At 43.4% G+C, this 20,322-nt stretch overlaps 1 protein-coding gene across 2 annotated transcripts in view; it reads right to left on the bottom strand.

The window, feature by feature from the left end:
- Window positions 1-306: 306 nt before the first annotated feature.
- kif20ba (kinesin family member 20Ba) overlaps window positions 307-20,322 on the bottom strand; it is a 71,735-nt gene continuing 51,719 nt past the window's right edge. Inside the window, exons 31-35 of one of the 2 annotated variants that reach the window (XM_087849965.1) lie at window positions 19,185-19,226; window positions 6,301-6,375; window positions 4,629-4,746; window positions 2,896-3,041; window positions 307-1,304 (exon numbers count right to left, since the gene is read on the bottom strand). In XM_087849965.1, the coding sequence (XP_087706091.1) occupies window positions 1,224-1,304; window positions 2,896-3,041; window positions 4,629-4,746; window positions 6,301-6,375; window positions 19,185-19,226 (462 nt within the window). In that variant the 3' untranslated portion in view covers window positions 307-1,223. The remainder of the gene's footprint in view (window positions 1,305-2,895; window positions 3,042-4,628; window positions 4,747-6,300; window positions 6,376-19,184; window positions 19,227-20,322) is intronic. The other variant, XM_087849966.1, reaches the window with a different exon arrangement.

Consider the following 20,322-nt stretch of genomic DNA (forward strand, 5'->3'; position numbering starts at 1 on the left):
ACCGCTGCTCTAATAAACAAACCTTCACTGTCCATCCATTTGATTCAGTGAAGTCCAGGCTTTGGTTCCTCCGTCACATCTGCTCAAACTTTATTCTCTATGATCACCGGCAGTTGGACCGAAAATGGCTTCTTGGTACATGTTCGATCATCCAGGTAAGGAAAGCTTACCTGGATGATTGAGAAGCTGCTGAAAATTTTAACTTTAAACCTAATCCGACCACAAACGAATATTGAACATGCAAAGATCACAAACTATAACTGACCAGTCTTCCCATAACCCCAACAGTATCATTATTCTGTCTGTTTATTTAGATTTTAGATGCTTTACACTTCAAGTTAAACAATATTTTCACCATAATATCAAAACAGGAAATGTTATAAAAAAGAAAACTCAGAATATTATGATTGAAACAAACTTTTAATGTAGTGTAGAAAAGAAGAAAAGTCGGGTGTTCAGTGTAGTGATCTAAAGAGAACTAAAGGTAGGCACAAGTCCCGTAAACCTATCCTGGGGAAAACACTCAGTCGTGACTTTACTGCAGGAAGGTGTTCGGCTACCACAGCAGCACCGGACGGACTTTTTCTCACACAATTTGCTCCTCGTCTCAGATAAAGTGCAGAAGCTTTCAAACGTGCACGTGAAGTCAATACAAAACCACTTGTAACATTTAAATATGTCTCAACTATGTCAACTTTAACTGTGCTACAAAAAGAAGTAAAAGAAAGTAAAAATCAATGGACCTGGACCTCCAGCACACCAGTATCAAAAGATTGCACATAAAGGTTTTTAAAAAAGTCAGAGTGCTTACAGTCATTAGGAAAGAATCGTTTGATAGTAAATGTCAACATTTAGACAACAGCTGAGAGAATAAACTGGAATGTCAGTCTTGAGTACGTCACACAGATTTATTTACATTTGATGATTTTTGAGTTTGTTTCAGACGCCGCCCCCTCGCCTGCAGCTCAGCCTCCCTGCTAACTGCTAACTGGCTAGCCTGTATTTTTCTCCCCATCTCTGATTCTTAAGAATAAAATAAATCTAACAAGTGAAGTATTTACTGAGAAAAACTCAAACTTAAGTTTACGTTAAGTTAACGCTGAAATACTTGAATCGGTCGGGAAATACTGAAATCACCACCGTGTCTGGGTTAAGTAGCAGCAGGCTGTTAGCTTAGCCTGGAAACGGTCACGGGTGCGGGCCGCGTCTCCGAATGGACTAAATTATTTGGCCTTCCTGGATCGAAGGCGCCTCTTGATGATCTGATGGTCGCTCTCTTTCTCCTCCGGCTCTCTGCTGATGATCTAAAACGAGACCAAACATTAGAGCCCTCAGATGAAAGCCGCCTCGTGTTTAAGACTTTTCTCTCGGTTTCCTCTGTCAAAGAATTTCTCCACACCTGTGCTCGCTCTTCTAAATGTTATTGGGTGAAGTCTAATCTGCCCCTCCCCCTCCTGAGTGGAACCAATGGTTTTATACTAAAGACATAACTCTGTGATCACTCTATAAATGTCTCCTGTGGTCTTTCAGGCATTTAGTTGTTGCTGAGCTGGTTTATTTTTTCAGGATGATGTCGTCCGTCTCTTTAGACCTCGTATTGAGAGTTCCAGTGAACAGCTGGAAAATGCCAGTATGACACAGGCCTCACATGACCGTAACCAACTGGACTCCATTGTCCAGTTGGTTACCTGTGACTTGGGCTGGGCTATATCATACCGTTCACGGTAATACCGGTGTAATTTTGGGCAACGATAGGAAAATGAAATATCGCGATAGAATATGAGTAAAACGCGCATGCGCAGTGCCTTTGTTTACATACGCACATGGCGGCGACGCAGAATGAGAAGAGCGAAAGCGGATTGTTGAATGAAACAGATGAACCAGAACTGGTTTGTAAAAATGCTTCAACTTCAGTGGTGTGGAACCGGTTTAGCTTTCGTCTGTCAGATACACAACAAAGCACTATTTTTGGTAGAGCATGCTAGCGGGCCGTCGTTATTACCGTGTTGTTTGGAAAATACGGCACACTTAAAATCAATCCTTTGATTTTTCTGAAAGTCGACAGAGCCCCTTATAATCCCGTGTGCCTTATGTATGAACTCTGGTCGTGTTTACTGACCTCGAAACGATTTTATGTGCACGGCGCTCGAAAATCTGTCAAATGTTTCAGTACGACTTTGCTAAGCTACGAAGCCGCACCGCTTGATGGATTGTCGGAGCATTACGGCTATCGTAGGCGGAGCCTCGCGGAGTGATACGTACTGTACTTCAACATAATATTACCGTATTGTGTGTGTGTATAACCTCTTTTTAAGTTTTGTGGATATTATACATGGTTATGCTGAGGATATGTCGGCCAGTTTCCACTGGAAATGCCTTTTGGTTAAACTGTCAGTGAGGAGTTTGCATTTGCACTTTAAATTTTGATATAACTTTAATGCACATAAAAAACAGCTGCTTGTTTAAGTGAAAATACATTGATGTGGGTTTTTGCACTAATAAAGTTGTGGAGTTGTAAAGTATTTTGTCTAGTGTCAATTATATCGTCAGTTATATCGTGATAAATATTTTTGGTCATATCGCCCTGCTCTAGCTGTGACCTGTGAACATGACGGGCTGTGTATAAAAATGAACAATAACTAAACAGTTAACGTAGCACCCTCTGAATTAAAGCTGAGGGTCTGCATTTCCATCGTATTTCAAAGAGTGCAAGATAACTTTTGGAGCCAAAAGTATTCGGAATATTCAAACGAATATAAAGCTCATTCCGAGCCAGGAAAAAGGCCGGGATCAGCAGCTTGTTAAGGAAAATAAACGCTCCTCAGAGCTTTGTGTGAATAAAAAGGAAGTCTGTGCTGATACGGACATGTTTGCTCTAAACGCCGTGAGACTCACCGGGTGCGCGGGCATGTCGATGGGGGAGGAGATTTCGGGCCTGTAGAGTTTCCTTTTGTTCTTCTTTGCTCTCAGACTGAGGGAGGACGAGGAGGCTGCTGAATCTGCGCCGGCCCGTCCGCTCACCAGGCTCATCATCTTCTTGGCTGAAGACACAGTTTTAGAGGAAAGCAGAAGCATCCTTAACTACATCCTGTTAATCACAACGCTTCGTGTAGAAATCATTTTAATCGCAGATTTAAAGCCTAAAAACTTTAAACAGGAATTATCAGTGAAGACGACTCGGGAGACAAATTAATCCAAAGCTGATGGCGTGTTTATCCAGCTGAAACAAACAAGCTAAATACCGTCAGGTCCATTATGGAAACTTGTTTGCTCTCCAGGTTAAACAGGAAGCTCTTCCTGCAGGAAGAAGGACTCAGGATTCGAGGATGAGCGGGGTGAAACAGGAGACTGAAAACTAGAGCGAAGTAGTGGAGGAAACAAAATAAGGAAGATAAAAGACGAGCGAAGGTGAGAAGAGAGATGAAGGGTGGGTCAGACGGCTGCAGATGACAGCAACCTTGCCTTGGAGCCCTGAGGCCACAATTAATTGACCGAGTGAAACGGTGGGTCCCTGAGGATAAAACAGAGACGACTCTGGTTGATTCTGGCTGTCTTAACTCTCTCCTTTAAGCCATCATTAGTGTCCCAAACTCACTGCCCTTGCCCTTTTACTCTGTCAAACCTGCACAATGCTTTTCCAAATAACTCCGGCAGGAGCTCTGAGGTTTGTCCTTGTGTGCCCTGCGTTTCTTTCCCCCCAAACACTCACAGATAAATTTGAAGATTCCTAAAACCCATCTGGACCGATAAGATTGCCTCCTGGACTCGCAGTAAAAATAACTGCAGATGAATGAATAAAATACAGCAGAGGGGATCTACTGTATCTGTGGGAAAGCTCTGGTGTGTGTGTGTGTGTGTGTGTGTGTGTGTGTGTGTGGTGAGATCCAGCAAGCTCTGAAATTAAAAGTGTTCCTTTTCCTCCATCATATTTGACATTCAGACCATCACTTTTATATTTCTGCAACATTGCATCAGTGAAGGACAGCTCCTGATGTCTGATGCAGGCTTGGCCACTGCACGTGTTTTTGCATCCTGATGAATTACAAATTAAAATGCAGCGTCGCGCTTCATAAAAGCACCGGCGACCGCCAGAAACTTCCGGTCGGGCTGTTCTGTAAGTGAACCGGGCTCCTTTAAAAATGCCTCCTCGATTCCACACTCTGACCTTTTCAGTTGTTCCACAGACAAGAGCCGCCACATCTGGGTTCTTACACGCAGGCAATTAAAAACAGCCGGGAGGCTGCGTCGGGAGCGAGTCGGCGTGCCTGGGGCCTGTCTGACTGCTGGAGTGACTGCAGTGCACCACAGAGCACAGAGGAGGAGACAAACCAGCAAAATCTGTCTGAGACTGTAAAGGGAGGAAGTGGGATCGTGTGAATACCAGCCCTCTTACTCACTTTGCTGTGATCTTAACTTTCCTCTTTGCAAAAACCTGAACATTTCAGATTTCTGCACTTACTGTAAATGTGACTTTTGTGCAGCACAGAAAACTCATTAAACCCACTTTTCGTCAATCGCAGCATCGCTTTCTGCCGCTCGAAATAAAGAACATTTTTCAGTCCCGCGATCGTCTTCAACAAAGATAGTTCGAGTTTAACGTCACCGACAATAACGAGTCGCGTGCTGACCTTTGGTGCCGAGCAGCGTGGGGGAGCTCTGCAGGAAGTCTCCGATCTTCTGCAGCGTTCCTTCCTTTCTGCTGCGGACGCTGATCTGGGAGTCGTGACGACCCGCTGGGGAAGAGCTCTGATCAAAAAACAGCGAAGCACAGTTAGCACGTACGAAACAGCTTCTCGTTAGGGCTGCGTCGGAGCTCTGGGTGAGTGCAGATAATGACGCTTAAACTGGAAAACTGTCTGACAGTTGAGGTGTTTTCCACAGACTGATGTCACGGTGTGTGGGTACATCTGCTTTTTAATTTCATTATTTAACCATCCTGTTTAACAGTCGCTCCTCTTCAAATACCGTCATGCACTCTGGCAGAAAAACAACTGAGCAGCACAATCAGCTGTCTGACTAACTCCACCGTCTAGGACTGCAGCAGCACATGAAGCAGCTCTTCACGTGTTACAGGCTCTACAGGTGGGGAGGGAAGGGGCGCCGCTAACTGGCCGTCAGTCAGAGACCGTTTGTAAATTGATCCTGGATGGAAGTAGGGCTGCTCAATTAATTGAATTTTAATCTCGATTACGATCTGGCCTTTCGACGATCATTAAAAATGACTGAGCCGATTATTAGCCCCTCCCTCGTGCTTTACTCTCGCGCTGCTCCGTGTGGCAAAATCGAGCGCACCTCTCTGCATTTCCAACACGTGTTACAACAGTTAAGAGCAGCAGTCCCCAAACTTTTTTGCGCCACAGACCGGTTTATGCCCGACAATATTTTCACGGACCGGCCTTTAAGGTGTCGCGGATAAATACAACAAAATAAAACTTGTACCGGTACCGAAAAAAAGAAGATTTATTCATAACACACGTGAAAAGACCCAGGAAAACCGAGTAAACGATAAAAACGATAACAAAATAACGCTGAAAACCGATAAAAACCCTGAAAACTATACATTTCACACCTGAGCCTCAACTCTCGCGGCCCGGTACCAAACGACTCACGGACCGGTACCGGTCCGAGGCCCGGGGGTTGGGGACCGCTGATTCAGAGGACCCGAGGGAAGCTCGGAAAGCTAAGCAGAAGTTATTTGGAGAGGAGAGTGACTGCTGTTGGTTGAAAAGAGGTAAAAAAACTTCAGTGGTGTGGAAACATTATGGGTTCATGAGTCAGACACAGTGTGTAAACTTTGCTACAGTGTCGTAGCTGCACCACAGAGCAACACTGCAAAGTTCACTAAACATAGATGTTTACATTTTTCATTTATTTCTTATATTGCAAACATTTGCACTGTTATCAGTATTTGCACACTATTTTATAGCAGCCCTGGATGGAAGTATTCTCTCATGTAAGAGAATTACATTAAAGATGAAGCACAGCGATGACGGGCTGTTTGCATGTGGAGCTGAGCTGCGTCCTGTCATGTGGATGGACATGTTTAAATTCACCATAGTGCTGATGTGCACGTAATCAAAATTCAAAAGCTGCTTTTTGTCAGCATCTCTGAGTCTCCATTAAAACTAAACATGAGGTGGATCAGATGATAAACAGGTCAATTCAATCCCCTACATTTACTACATGAAATATCATCACGTGAACTTCGGCGAGCAGCAGAAACGCTGCACTGTTCAAGGCTTTGTTCAAGTGAAATGATGAATTAGTGATGTTCAGTGTGTGTCTCTCTGCGGTTCTCACCTCTTCCCGGTGTGGGGTCAGCTTTGGCGTCAGTTTGGTTCTCGTGTTCCGCCTGTTCTCCGCCTCCACTTCTTCCTAAACACAAACACGCACACGAGCAACATGAAGGCACGTACAAAGTGTTAAAATACTGAGTGTGCACTGAGTCATCTGTGCCAGAGGAGAAAAGGCGCTAAAAATAACCACCAAATGTTTCATAATGACAGGACGCTACGGACGAGATGGGTTCGGTCATTAATACGATGCAGACGAGAGCGAGATGTTCAGGCGCTTTGTCCGGTGGCCTCGTAGGAGGTAAATGACACTTTTACCGGCCTGAATATTTCTCGAGAAGCGAAAACACGCTCCAATTTAGCCGTATTTACTTTGCAGAGGGACTCAAAGAGCTGACAAGCTCAACTACGACCAGTCAAAATATAATGTCTGGGTGTCTCCCAAACACCCAATTAAGCTTCAATGTTCGCTTTCAAACGAGATTCTGATGTCAGCAAAGAGTTTCTGTCAACAGTGTGTGGAAAAGCTTTCATTACGGCAAACAAAGAAAAATGAGCGCCTGGACGTTCGCTTCAGTTCTGGATCGATACGCTTTTTGAGGGAAGCCTCGGCTAATGTGTGAATAACAGCTGGGTTTGTTTTCCTCCGTCGTTCCCAACTTTACCAGGGATCAGTCTATGAATCAACTATCCTGCAAGAACGTTTCATTAAAGGAAGCATCTCAGATTTCAGCGTATTAATGAGAGGACGATGAGTGGAATGACATGATTGCATGGAGCTGTGAGTAAATGGTGAATGGATGTATTCAATTTGCAACTTCTAAATCTGGTAAGTTGCAGTTTGAAATTCAAAATGCACAAATGTTTCGTCTGAACCACTTTTGCTAAAGTTTCTTTCCACCTGTAAAAGAAACTTTGTACCTTTTGAAAAGCTGGAGACGCTGTCAGGTCCAAATAGCCGTAATATCAGGTTACAGCCTGTGCAAAGTGCACACGAGTGACATACAGAATGTAAACTGATGCAAATCCCCGCTGGGTCAACCAAATAAAGGTGAGAACAGTCTGTGTTTCATTGATACAGCCACCAATTAGAGGCAAGAAGAAAAAACAACAATGACAAAGAAGTCTTGAACACGTTCATTAAAAATGAGTAAAGATAAAAACTTTCCTGACTTCAAATTAAGTGATTACTTTTATCCTTTCAGGCCCGTCCAAGTGATTCGACTAATGCCCCAATCTGCACTCTGCCCACTTCTCTGAAATAAAAATCAAACTAAGTGACGATCGTTTCGATGCTGAAGGAGACCCAACGAGCGGACGCCGTCAGCCTCTGACTTAAGCTAGCAGAACAGCTGAAAATGTCCACGGGTGCACAAGAACACGAATGTGAGATCAGCCAAATGTCCGTGGCTCCAAAGGCTTTTGGAAACAGACGCCACAAACAAAATGTGAGCGAACTTTAAACTTTGAGCTGAACTTGGACGAACCGGATAAATCTTTAGAATCCAAGGACATCGCCAAACACCGTTTTCCTCCCTTGAGATGCTCGGCCAGACCTTTACTGCACCTGTGCGTTTGTGGCTCTTTGTGCCTTCAGTTTTGTATTCAGTAAATGAAAAGCGTGCTATAAAAGCTGACATCAGGTGATTCACTTGGCCATTGAAGAATTTCTCATTTCCGTGGCTTTAGAATCTCGCGGGTTCGTAAACTTTGGTTCTTATGTGTTTCTTTACAAAACTTCCCTCATTCAACGAGTCACACCAGCACTTTTCGCTGTGCTTTTTTTATGTAAGTGCTTTTGATCTAACAGGCGTTTAAGTTGGGGTTAGTATGTTCCCCGAGGATATTTGGCATGCAGACTGGAGCAGCCAGGGATCAAACCACCAACCTTCCAGTTAGCAGATGACCTGCTCCACCTCTGAGCTACGTCACCCCACGTAGGTCATACTCATTAGCGAATGATTGGTGATTGCCAAGTTGTTAGCCAACGAGTCATCTCGGGTTTTCTAATCAAACTTCACAAACCAAAGTGTGATTTTACACGAGCTGTGTCCATCGACTCACAACTGAAACGTCCTGTTCTTTCAGGGCATTTTTGTGAGGCAGCCTCGACGCAACCTGAAATTAATTTTGTTTTATTTTCTCTCTACTCCATGTCAACACAAGCCGTACAAAATGAATGTTGTCGAGTTTAATGAAAAATGTCCATTTGATTCTCTTCACAGACCAAAATGCAGACAGTTAGACGTTTATGTAACAAACTTTATGCGCCAACCTTAAACCGGTGTTATACTAATGGTCATCTTTATAAATTGCAAATACTTGGCCATATTTTACAATTAATAATCAATCAATCAAGGCTTTATTCGCCACATGCAGGTTGTCCTGCAGTGAAATAGGACCCCCCCCCCCCCCGACCTTACACACACAACACAGACATCACATGGGGATACAGGTCGGAGATCGGTAGCGTTACAGAAAAAACACTGAAATATACACTACAATGGGAAAGTACAAGAGGAAAAAAGAGACCTCTACTCATGCTGGGCTCCTGGGAGGACAGCATGAGCACAAAAAAAGCACATAAATGTCCACAGCACAACATTATGGAACACGTGACAAGCCACAGGGTCAGGTGGGGGGGTGAGGAGTAATCCAAAGCAAACACAGCAGCCATCCTGCCCAGCGCTACCATTACAGCGCGGGCTCAGACCCGCCGTGTTCCCAAGAGGGAACAAGCATCGAAGGCGTTTGGAAAGGGAGGGGGGATGAGTGTGTGCATATCAATGTATATGTATGTGTGTGTGTCCAGAGTTCAGCTGAGACAGTGTCCTTCGCCCTGCTAGGCTAAGTAAACAGTCTTCCAGCCAACCCAGGTGGCCTTAACTTAATAATCAGCATATTTTGCATCTCATCACAAACAACCGAAACAGCCTTACTGAATGAGACCAACTGCCTGATGAGTACTGCAGCACAAACCTCCTGCAGAGTGAAGGAAGGAACATCTGTACTGGCTGCTTTATTTCAAAGGCCTTTGTGGCTACAAGCAAAACCAACAACACCCATTACGAGGCTGGGAAGTCAATGAGGGATCATGTCCGTGTAGTATTCATGGTCGGGGTGGCTATAACGGCTTCCACGCTGTGCTTCATTGGAGCCCACAAAAGGAACAGAAAACAGACGAATGTGTGCTGTGTTTCTAAATCCAGCGTTCTCAGATATGATGCGCCTGCATTAGCCTCAGCACAACAAATCCCTGAACATATACTTTTTTTAGTGAATCAATTCTGACTCACTCTCGCTTGGGATGAGGCTGACCTGAGAGGAGGAGTGGGCGTGGCGGATGAGATGAAAATGCTCCGTTTTGAAAGCAGAAAGAAGGTCACAACATGTGGAGTCACCAGTGACTCACTGGACTTTTTTTTAAAAAAATAAACTGAAGGAAGGAAGGAGGAAGGGAACGCAGACCGCCAAGTACGAAAGCAGAGATAAAATATGTGAAGAAAGCAGACGATGAAGCTGGAGCGAGAGTGTAAGAGAGAGCGAGGAGGAAAGCGTGAAGGAAGAGGAGACGAGCAGAGGAGCCGCGATAAGCGACAGAACGAACGTGTGATTGGAATGTGTGGAGAAAGTCAGCGAGATGAAATGAGACGATAGAGGGAACGTGTGGAGAACAAAAATGTACCAGAGACGATGAATCAAGCGCCAAGAGAAGCAGATCAGATGGCGAGACGCAGAGACGTGGTCATTTCTACATGTCGTACACCAGAGCGCCATGTTCAGACCGTGTACTCACTCACTATAAAAACAGCGTTTAATACACCTCAGAAACCTCTTTGATGTCATAACTGTTACAACATTTATCTCAACAGTCTGCTCTGCATGTGACACACAGGAAACCGGAGCCTTTAATTGATCTTAAAATGTACTTGTGCTGGACTGTATCCACCTACACAACAGGAACAGGAGCATTAATCTTCCATAGATTCACTGTGAATTAACATGATTCATTCTAAACGTATATTAGCAGCTGGGAAATTTCACAGGCAACCTACGCAACAAAGTTAAGCTGAAATGTCCAGTTTATTTCTATTTCTGGACTCAAACATGCTTTATTACTACAGCTGCTACTTTATGGAGCAGCACAGCAAAGACGTCAGACACAGCCTGGTCTGAACAGGAGACGCTCAAACGTAGGGATGGGTACCGGTATCATGGCACCGGTTCTGACATAAACGGTAGTAACCAGACCGAAAAGCAGCGCACATTTCGGTGCTTTTTTTCCTGAGATGTCATACACTTTAGATTCTAGCCAATCATTTTATGTTTCCGAGGATAGTAGGCGGGTCCAGGTACGTACGTTCTTTTAGAGCAGAGCTACAGATTAAAAATGCCCAAGGTGAAGCGGTCAAAGTCTGGCTGTACTTCACAGCAAAAGATGCAAAGTCAGCAGCTGCAACAAGTGCTTTAAGCTGATACTGTGATACTGTCAAAGGAGGTAACACCTCAAATCCGATGAAACACCTGGCGACGCATAGCGTTTTTTTAAAAGCAGAGAAATGCGCCGTATTTGATAGCTTGCTGCGAGACCGAGCACCGAGCACATCTACTGCGGGTGTGGTGCCTGTTATCGGACCCGGAGTTAGCAACATCCCCCAAAACCCGAAGAGGAGAGTCCTGGCCCCTAGCCCTGCCAGTGTAGCAGAAATGATGAGGATGATGATGCAGCAGCAGCCGTTCTTCTCTGCGTGAGTAGCTTAATGTTGTTCGTGTGTAATTTACGTTTAGTAGGCTAACCACGTTATTACATTAATGCATGTAAGGTGAACTAGCAAACATCATCATAGCTACATGCGGCTGTCTTCTTGTTTGATGGCAGATACTCCCTTCACCCTGGACAAAAAGGCTAAAACGACCAAAGAAAAAGTGGAAAACAGTTAAACATGAGAGGTTTTTGACAAAGTTTGTGTTTTTTCCATTGTTTAAGCACTGCTTCCAGCCAAGAGTGATACCATATATGCCCCATAGCTGCAGAAAAGGCTAACATTGTTATCTTTTTACAAAAAACAGCTGAACATGAGAGGTTTTTGGACCAATTTTGTGTTCTCCATTCTTTAAGCACCGGTTTGAGCACCGTTTAAGCACCGGCACTGTTTCAAAAGTACTGGTTTGGCACCGGTATCGGATAAAACCTAAACTATACCCATCCCTACTCAAACGTCAAAGTTTGCTTCTTTTACCCGAAGAATTAATTGAAGAGAAACTGTAGCTCAGTCGTTTTACACAATGCAAGTTCAACTTGTTGAGAGGCTTAACACTTAATGGACGTCTCGTTTTAAAGTAAAACTGGCACAGTGAAAAATAGTTTGTTAAATTAAAAAAAAAAAGGGAAAAAAATCAATACATTTGGCTCGTTGTGGTTTGGGAGCATTAACATGTGACGGGCAGAAAAAAATAATGTCTCTCTTCTGAAGTCTGTCAGTGTTTGTGTTCTGAGTGATGAAGTGGGAAACTGCCAACGAAACGAGACACTTTGCTCACATTTTGTTGGATAATTACAAACTTTCCTGAAGCAGAAGAAGAAGAAGTGGGAGGCCCGGGTGGAGAGCTGAAAGAGGACAGTATATCAGACTCTTGTTTGATAAACAGGCCTTCAACTGGCAGCTTCGATAAATGGGACCCACGAAACCCAGGGAATATTTACAGGAAGCTGGCCTGTAGCCAGAAGTGCAGAGAAGCACCAATATCTCCAACCACGTTATAAACAGGAAAAGACAAATCTGCAGACGTCAGAAAGCGTAAGAGTGAAAAAGCAAAATGTCATGAACAGGATGAGAAATCTTTGTGAGACGTGGAATAAAAGCTGTGGGAGCGCTTAATGACGACCGTCACACGCGGTGGAGGAAATGAGATGTTTTGGGAGCTTTGGTATCAAAGTGGGAGGTTTGTGCAGGACAAGAGAGATTTAGATTAGCACCGTGCCATATCCATTAGACGCTGCTCCACTGGTGCCAGTTTACTCCTACCACAGAGCAGCGAGCCAAATCAGAGCTCCGAGCGCCGCACACGGACAGGAAGCCGTTAGGTGGTTCTCTCTCTCACAGGATCTCAAGCCTGTCGATCGGTTTGATAATATTTGAAGTGATAAAGACATTAATATTCCAATTACTTGTGTTTTCATGGAGTCAGACGAAAGTTTCTGTAGCTTTTGAGCCGTAGTTAAAATAGGACAGTGCATCAGTGCGTGGATCAGAGTGACTCCTCACCAACGCCAACGTTATACAACCAAAAAACTCCGGTAAAGTTTGATGTTTCCACTACAGAAAGCACCATCATCAATAAATCATGGCTGAACAGAGACATGGCTGGCTGGGAGAGATGAGATGGAGAGAGGGGGGGATGGGTGTGTGGAGAAAGGGGTCAGAGGTTAACAGAACAAAAAGAAAAAAACTGAAAGGAGAAAAATCGGGGAAGGCAGAAGGAAAGGGTTGCGTGCTAAGAGTAAAAGGAGAAGCGGTTGATTTGCTCGTGCGTGATCGTGGCGTGCCAGCATACATGCATCAGCTGCCAATGCTCCATTATCTCAGAGAAAAATTGAATCGGTGCAGAAGTCTGGAAGGCTGATGAAATCGGGAGCCGAATCTCTGCTGGGTCACTGCCTGCAGACTTTAAACCCGTCAGAGAAGAAGCTACTTCACCATGCAACTGCCTGCCTGGTGTCAGCGATGAAATATGAGCACTCCGTGTAAGAAGTAGCAATTTAATGTAAATGATTCCATCAAGTTCTGCAGCATAATTGCTCTGAAGAACAAGATGAATGGCAGGAACACAACAACCCCGTTTCCAAAAATGGAGTGATTGCAATTTACCTTTTATACCACGCAAAGAATGGAAGACATCTGATTTTAAATGCACGCTCAGTTCATCTCCCAGGAGGAAAACTATAAAGAAACGTTTGTTTCCTCGGGTAGATTACTGATGAAACACAAAAAATGTGAAATCAAAATGCAAACATATTAAAACAATTTGTTTCTTTACTGTTTCCAGATGAATATATCGCAACATTTTACACAACATGGAAACTTTTCTGAAAATAGGGTTTTCAAACAAAACAAGACAAGAGCACAATTATCACCATCATGCTAATTTAATCTGGTTTTATAATAAAAACAACACTTAGCCATGAAACACAGGATGCAGATATAAATGCGGCCCGTGTTTCGCCCAAGAAATCATCGAAGCTGTCGCAGTGCATCAGGAAGAAATAAAGTTTTGATAAAACCTCAACTTTAGAAAATGTAAGCAAACTTTATGAGAGTCTCACCTCCATTTAATGAAAATAGATAAAAGAAAATATGAGAATGTGGCGATGAAGGATTCCACCTATAACTAATCACTGAGCATTTCAAACATAACGGCTTTCTTGGAAAATCGATTCATGGCCGTCACGAGAGCCGACTTTCCCCCATTCAAACAAAGATATTAATATTAGTGTCACTGCTTCAACGAGGTCTGGGATGTTCAATGGAAAAACGAGAACAGATGCTTCTGAAATTAACCATAAACCTAATCTCAGCCTAACATCTCATTCTTCTCACAGTAGTTGTGTTTTGTCTCCTATGGAACGCACTCTTCCTCCATCTTTAAATCTACAGGCCTGACCGGCAGTGTTGCCAACTCCTCAGTAAGGAAAATCGCTATTGGCTGTCCTAAAAGTCGCTAGAAGTCGCTAAATGACGTCATCACCTAATTTGCATAATCGGTCATGCTAATGTAATTGTAACCTATGTTGTTGGAGAGAGAAATAACATCGTGGAAGAGACATAAAGTGAGCAAAAAACGTCCTAAATGCATTTAGAGTTTATTTAGAACTACAAATTAAATTTCTTTTAGCAATTATTGTTTTTTTTAATGTCACAATTCCAACCTTTCTCCTTTACCCGGGCTTGGACCGGCAAAAGTGACCCGAAATAGGAACTCCGGTGGAGTTACTTTGTGTGTGTGTGTTTATAAGTAGTTTTAAACCTTGTGATCCACAAAACAGCATAAGAGTAAAAGAGTAAAAGAAGAACTGACTGCGTTACAGCACCCGCTGCTTGTTGAGAGTAAAAGCGATATGCGCTTTCACGTCTTTTTTTAGCAACTTTTTTTTAGAAAAAAAAGTCGCTAGGGGGTCTGAAAACTCGCTAAATATAGCGACAAAGTCGCTAAGTTGGCAACACTGCTGACCGGTGCACAAGAGGTGGTTGTCATGGTAACGGGAGTTTTGCCTGCAAAAGGGTCGTCTCCAAATAAGAGACGCCCCCGAGATGAGACCCGAGGCCGCGCTAAACTGTTTCAATCGCGTCAATATTACTTTTCTGTGACGTGCAATCAAAGCGTTTAGTGTCTGGGTGTGGAAGCCTTTTGTCTCTGAGCCAGAGAGACGAGGTCCGCGGCAGCAGGGCTGTGCGATACAACCAAAATCTCATATCCCGATATAAGACGTTTATCGTCCCGACAACGACATGCATCACAAAAATGTTTCGACTTGCGTGAAGCGTCTTCAGCTGGGCGTCGTGTACCTGGAGTCGAGTGTTACATGAGTAGAAACGGCCGCAATTTCCTTTGTATTTATTACACGGCGTGTTCTAAGGTTTATCCGTCTGTAGTGTGGTTATATTAAATATAGTATAGTAGGAAGCAAATGGGTCTCAAATAAGTGGATTCATGAGCGAGGTCAAGAGAGAACTTTAAGAACTTCTACATCAAAACGATGAAAACAAATATTGCCATAAACAGTTTATTTTGTGACACCACAAAACAAACGACAGCGTAAAATGAAACGACAAGACGTTTTCATATCATCATCTAAAATATATATCGTTATATCGAACAGCCCAACATGGCAGCGTGTAAAACTAATTGGAAACTCGACTAGTTTAGTAATAAATTGTCATAATTGGAGCATATTTGTCGTCTCTCTCATAAAAAACGCTTCGAAGCACAACACTGACACATCACCATTAGATTACATATATTTTATAAGGAAACTGCTTATTTACCGATCCAGCAGCATTGTTATTTATTACTTTTTGGGGCTACTTGAAGAATATCCAGTGTTCCACCTCCATAGCTGAAGTTTCTCAGCAGATACTAAGCTGAGTGGATCGTGCCGACTTATATTTTGAAAGTTCAGCAGCACAAGAAGAAGTCAGGGGTCAGTTTAAGCCTGTGGTCGTACATGCGACCCGGTGATAATAATTTCACACTTTGACCCTGAGTTATTTGCTCAAGTGTCCTTGAACTGAACCGAGCCCCGGGCAGGTTCCAGGAGCAGCTGCAGCTCCACATCGACGCCGACCTCCCTGCAGGACAACAGCACAGCTCCACAAATACACGTGCAGCGTTTGTGGAAACCAAACGCAGAGCAACGCTGTACTTACTGTGATGTTCTTGCACTAAAAACATTCACAGAGAAAATTTATGTTGAAAAACAAACTTTACTTTTTTAACACCCAGAGAAAAAAAAGATAGACTCCATCTATCCTGCAGCTAAAATGAGAATCAGCAAGCTGTGGAAAGACCTGTCACGACTCTGGCTCGAGCTACAGCTACTTGTTAGGCCGAACGAGCTTAAAGCTGGAGTTGCAAAAGCTGCCGAAGGGGGTGAAAGTATCATAATGTAGAAGAGTGCTCATTTATAAACACAGAGACCTCCGGTTCACTTAATCAGATCCGTAACTCAAACCAGTGGCTGATGCATCGAGTTTATTAGGTACAGGCTGACTAGGAGCTGTGAGTAACTACATTCCTGACTAATGCAAATATCTTTATCTAGGCCTCCAACTTTCCCTCATCCAACGCCTGCAACTAGTCCAGAATGTCGCAGCGTGTCTTTTAAGCGGCACCAGAAGACATGAGCATAATACACCCGTCCTCGCTAACCTTCACTGGCTCAAATACCGTATCGTTTTTAAAAACCTTTTATACACTTTTAAAATTTTAAATAACTTTGCGCCCAGCAACTTAATCAACCTCCTTGACCCTTACACCCCCAAGAGAGCATTTAGATCCTCTAAACAGGAGGCTCTTAGTGCAACCAATTTCTTGACGGAAGACTAGGGGGAATCGTGCTTTTGCCGCACCAAAACTTTGGAACAGCTCGCCGATTGATGTCCGTGCGTCGGAATCCATTCAATCCTTAAAATCACGTTTAAAAACCCACCTGTTTAAATAACGATCAACACAATCTACCAACAGTGTAAATTAACTGGTTGAAAACAAATAAATTTAGGCCATTTTTTGGCAGTTAAGACCAAAGAGAGGCAGATTTAATACGTCCTGATATGAGGGTGAAGTCTTCAGGAGTGTGACCTCTGCTTAATACAACTCTAATTACATATTTATAACTAATAGATTTGTTTTGCTCTGGTTTCCAGTGTTATATTTTTCTTTGCTTATCACTTATTGTCGGTTTACTGACCGGTTTCCATTTCCTGTCATGTGTTTCATCTAAACGCCCCCATATGCCCTCAGTAAAGACAATTACAAAGCATTTTTATGATAAGTAGTTCCTGCTAATGTCTTAATGTCGTAAACATTTATTAGAATTTAATTTTAGCATCTACTGCTGCCGCACATCTTTATGTAGCAAAAAACAATAATCGGACACATATTCAGATTACAAAGAAAAGAAGAAGAAATCCTTTAAGCAGACAGATGAACTCTGCTGCAGTAAATTATTAATGAGCAGGTGTGCTACTGTCTACTGTTTCAATGAGGGTAGGTAGGTAACAGAGACAACTTCCTGGATATGATGCAATACAGTTCAACAGCACATCCTGCAGCCATGAAGTTGCGTCAGTAACTGAACATTATTGTAACTAACAGAGCAGTGAATAGGCCCCACCTTTGTGAGTTCAGAAACATGTACACCAGCGGTGCCTAATGAGCCACATTTTTACATATGAAACACAAAAACTTAATCTGCTTTTCTCCCGACCGCACAAATCACATCAAGTATGAGCAAAACCTCATCAGAGCCAAGCTGCTGTGTGCCCGTTTGTATCATGGGACAAACGTGTTTCAGAGGTCAAATAGACGAGGGATCTGTGACGCTACAGCATCATGCTGAAGGTGGCGTCTCCGATCGTCAGTCACACTTTACTCTGTAGGATGGAAACCAGTAAATCAATGAAACACCTCAACGGGCAGCCCGTGTAAACACCTCGTTTGGTTTGATGCTTTACTCCGCTTATTGGGAACAATCACATTATGTGCGGCAGATACAGCCTCGGCGGGTTACACCATCTTACTGATGCACGGCATGTTGGATGAACGTGTGGTTTCCTGGTTTTCAGTCCAACATCTGTCGGCCTGGAGCCAAAGAAGAAACTAAAACTCGTTCACAGTAAAAAAGGTTTCCTGATTTACTACACGAGGCGTTTTTATCAGCTTCTGTGTCACCAAAAAACATGCACAGTTTAAACATGGCCCCGTCTCCCCTTCAACATATCCTTGGAAAGTCCTACACCACCTTCAGCAAAGCTGCTACTTCCAGACGGCTGCCCTGAAGTCCCGGCTTGTGTGTCTGGGTCGTGATTGGACCTGTTACAGTCAAAACAGCAATCCTTCATTTTCAATCCTAAATTAGCAGAGAAGACAAGGTGATCCAGATCTGGTGAGCGACCCAGAAACACGTGGAGTGCTCATCCATCACCCATGCTTCACAGTTTTGCACTTTCAAATCACATCTGGAGTGAAGCCTTTAAGCTGATCAGGTTCTGTATTCTGTCACGTATTCAGCCTTACACAAATAAATACACCAAGCAGGATTTGAATCTGGTGGAATCATCATCATCTTGAGTGTGAGAGCCACTCAGACCCTGTGAGGGTCACAAACATGTGCCCCCCTGTGGGCTTCGATATGGCAGCGAAACTCCTCTAAAGACGCCATAGCTCAGAAATCATCAACAAACCAACACGACGTGACGTTTGGGTTCATTTCACAGATGCTGATGTTTGCTCTCTGCTCCATAGTGAAAGAGCAGATGTGCACAAACAGCAGTGGCCTGAACAGAAACTCGGGCGGCGCTGGAACATTCCTGAGCTGCACGACCTTGTTAATGAAATCAAAGACGGTCTTTGCAGAGACGGCCGTGTGGCAGACGTTTCTGATCACACCTCGCATTTATGCAGCCTTCAGGTCACTCAACACACTTAATGCTTAAATGTGATTCTGCAAAGTGGATTTACTAAATGATGTAACGTGTTCATAATGGGAAAATGGGGAGTTAGAACTGTATTAGGCTACGTCCACACGTAAAGGCAGAAATGAAGGAAAACGCTGCTAGGAACACGCCAAAGCAGCAGGTGGCGATATATTCCTAACTGTGTAGAAATGTGGGCCAATCAGAAGTCTAGAAGCCTCGGTGGGAAAAAGTAAACAAAGCTGGGGCATAGAAGCAGAACCGAGTCGTATGTGTGGAGGGACAGTAACTGTGTGTGTATATGTAAGCATTTAAACACTGCAGAGACAATTAACAGTAACAGTATTGTACAAATTCATTTCACCGAAACAATAATGTGGCGCACACTGTGACGTCAAAAAAGGCGCACACCTTTGACGCTGCGTTTTTCTCGTCCACACGTAAATGCAAAAACTGAGTTTTCAAAAATATCCACCCTGGCAGGAGTTTTTAAAAATCCCAGTTTTCAGTGACCAAAAACGCCGTTTACGTGTGGACGAAAGGTGCAAACGCATAGAAAAATCTGCGTTTTCAAAAATACCCGGGTACGTGTGGACGTAGCCCTAGATCCAGGAGTGAAATAGACACTAATGAGGCGAATGATGATGGAAAACATGAGAGTGGATGTTTCTGGGCTTATGATATAGAAGTAATAAGGTACCTCAGTTTTTGTTCGCCGTTTACTCCTCCTGAAAACAAAAGACTTTGAAAAACAGGAGAAAAGGTGTTAAAATGTTACAATGTAACATGTTGAGTATTCTACAGAGTATTCGACTTTTAGAACATCATTTGGATAAAACACTGAGTACATTTCCTTTAACTGTGTTCTTGTAGTAAAAACATCAGTATTGCGCCCTTTACTGTTTATTCAGCTGAGTAATAAAAGCTCATTTAGAATTATTACTGAATTCTTTCTGTGTTCTGCGGCAGCTTCTTGTGCATGTTTGAAAAGGTTTTTTTTAAATTCTGTAAACTGAAAATTACTCTGAAATTTGAAAAAATGATATTTAGGTGCAAATGCAATTTAAATAATAAACAAGAAAATAAATAACGAGAGAAACGCTGGAAACATTAAACTGCGATTCTGATGGCGAGGTCTTATAACGCTGGTGTTTCAGAAAAGGCTCCGATTTTAAAGCGGATAAACAGCACAAACGTGTCTGACTGGAAACAAAGGTACAAACTTCACACCTCCTCCAGCTCCTCCCCAGGGACACTGAGGCGTTCCCAAGCCAAGATACCCAGCCTGCCCTGGGTCTGACCCAGGATCTCCTCCAGCTGGACCTGTCGAAAACATCTCCTCTAATAGGCTTCCAGAAGGCGTCCCAGTCAGCTGCCAGAAACACCTCGCCTCCCTTCTTTTGATGTGGAAAAGCTCTTTACTTTTCCACATCAAAAGGGGGGTAGGAACGTAGATCAGCTGGTAAACTGACAGCTTTGTTTTCATGCTCAGCTCTCTCAGCTTCAGCAGCGAGGTGAAGTGCTACACTCTCCCCTCACTCGTGAACAGACTCAGAGATGCTTGAACTCTTCCACAGGCACCGACTCATTTTCCACCTGAGGATCGTGGCTTCAGACTTTCATTTAGCTTATTTTCTTCAGCGGCACTTCTTACTCGGCTGCAAAACCTTCCCAGCACAATCAGAGGTTTGCTGCTGTAGAAGGACCACAACTAATCCCTTTATATTCCTGGACTTATTGTTTGTTAACTGACTAAACTAACAGTGTGTTAACCAACACTAATGAGTGTGGCTCCTGCCTTTAGCCTGATATTTACTGAAAGGATGGCAGTGGTACAG

This window comes from Neolamprologus brichardi, chromosome 13 (assembly GCF_056152115.1).
Source record: "Neolamprologus brichardi isolate AB-2024 chromosome 13, ASM5615211v1, whole genome shotgun sequence".
Taxonomy (NCBI): domain Eukaryota; kingdom Metazoa; phylum Chordata; class Actinopteri; order Cichliformes; family Cichlidae; genus Neolamprologus; species Neolamprologus brichardi.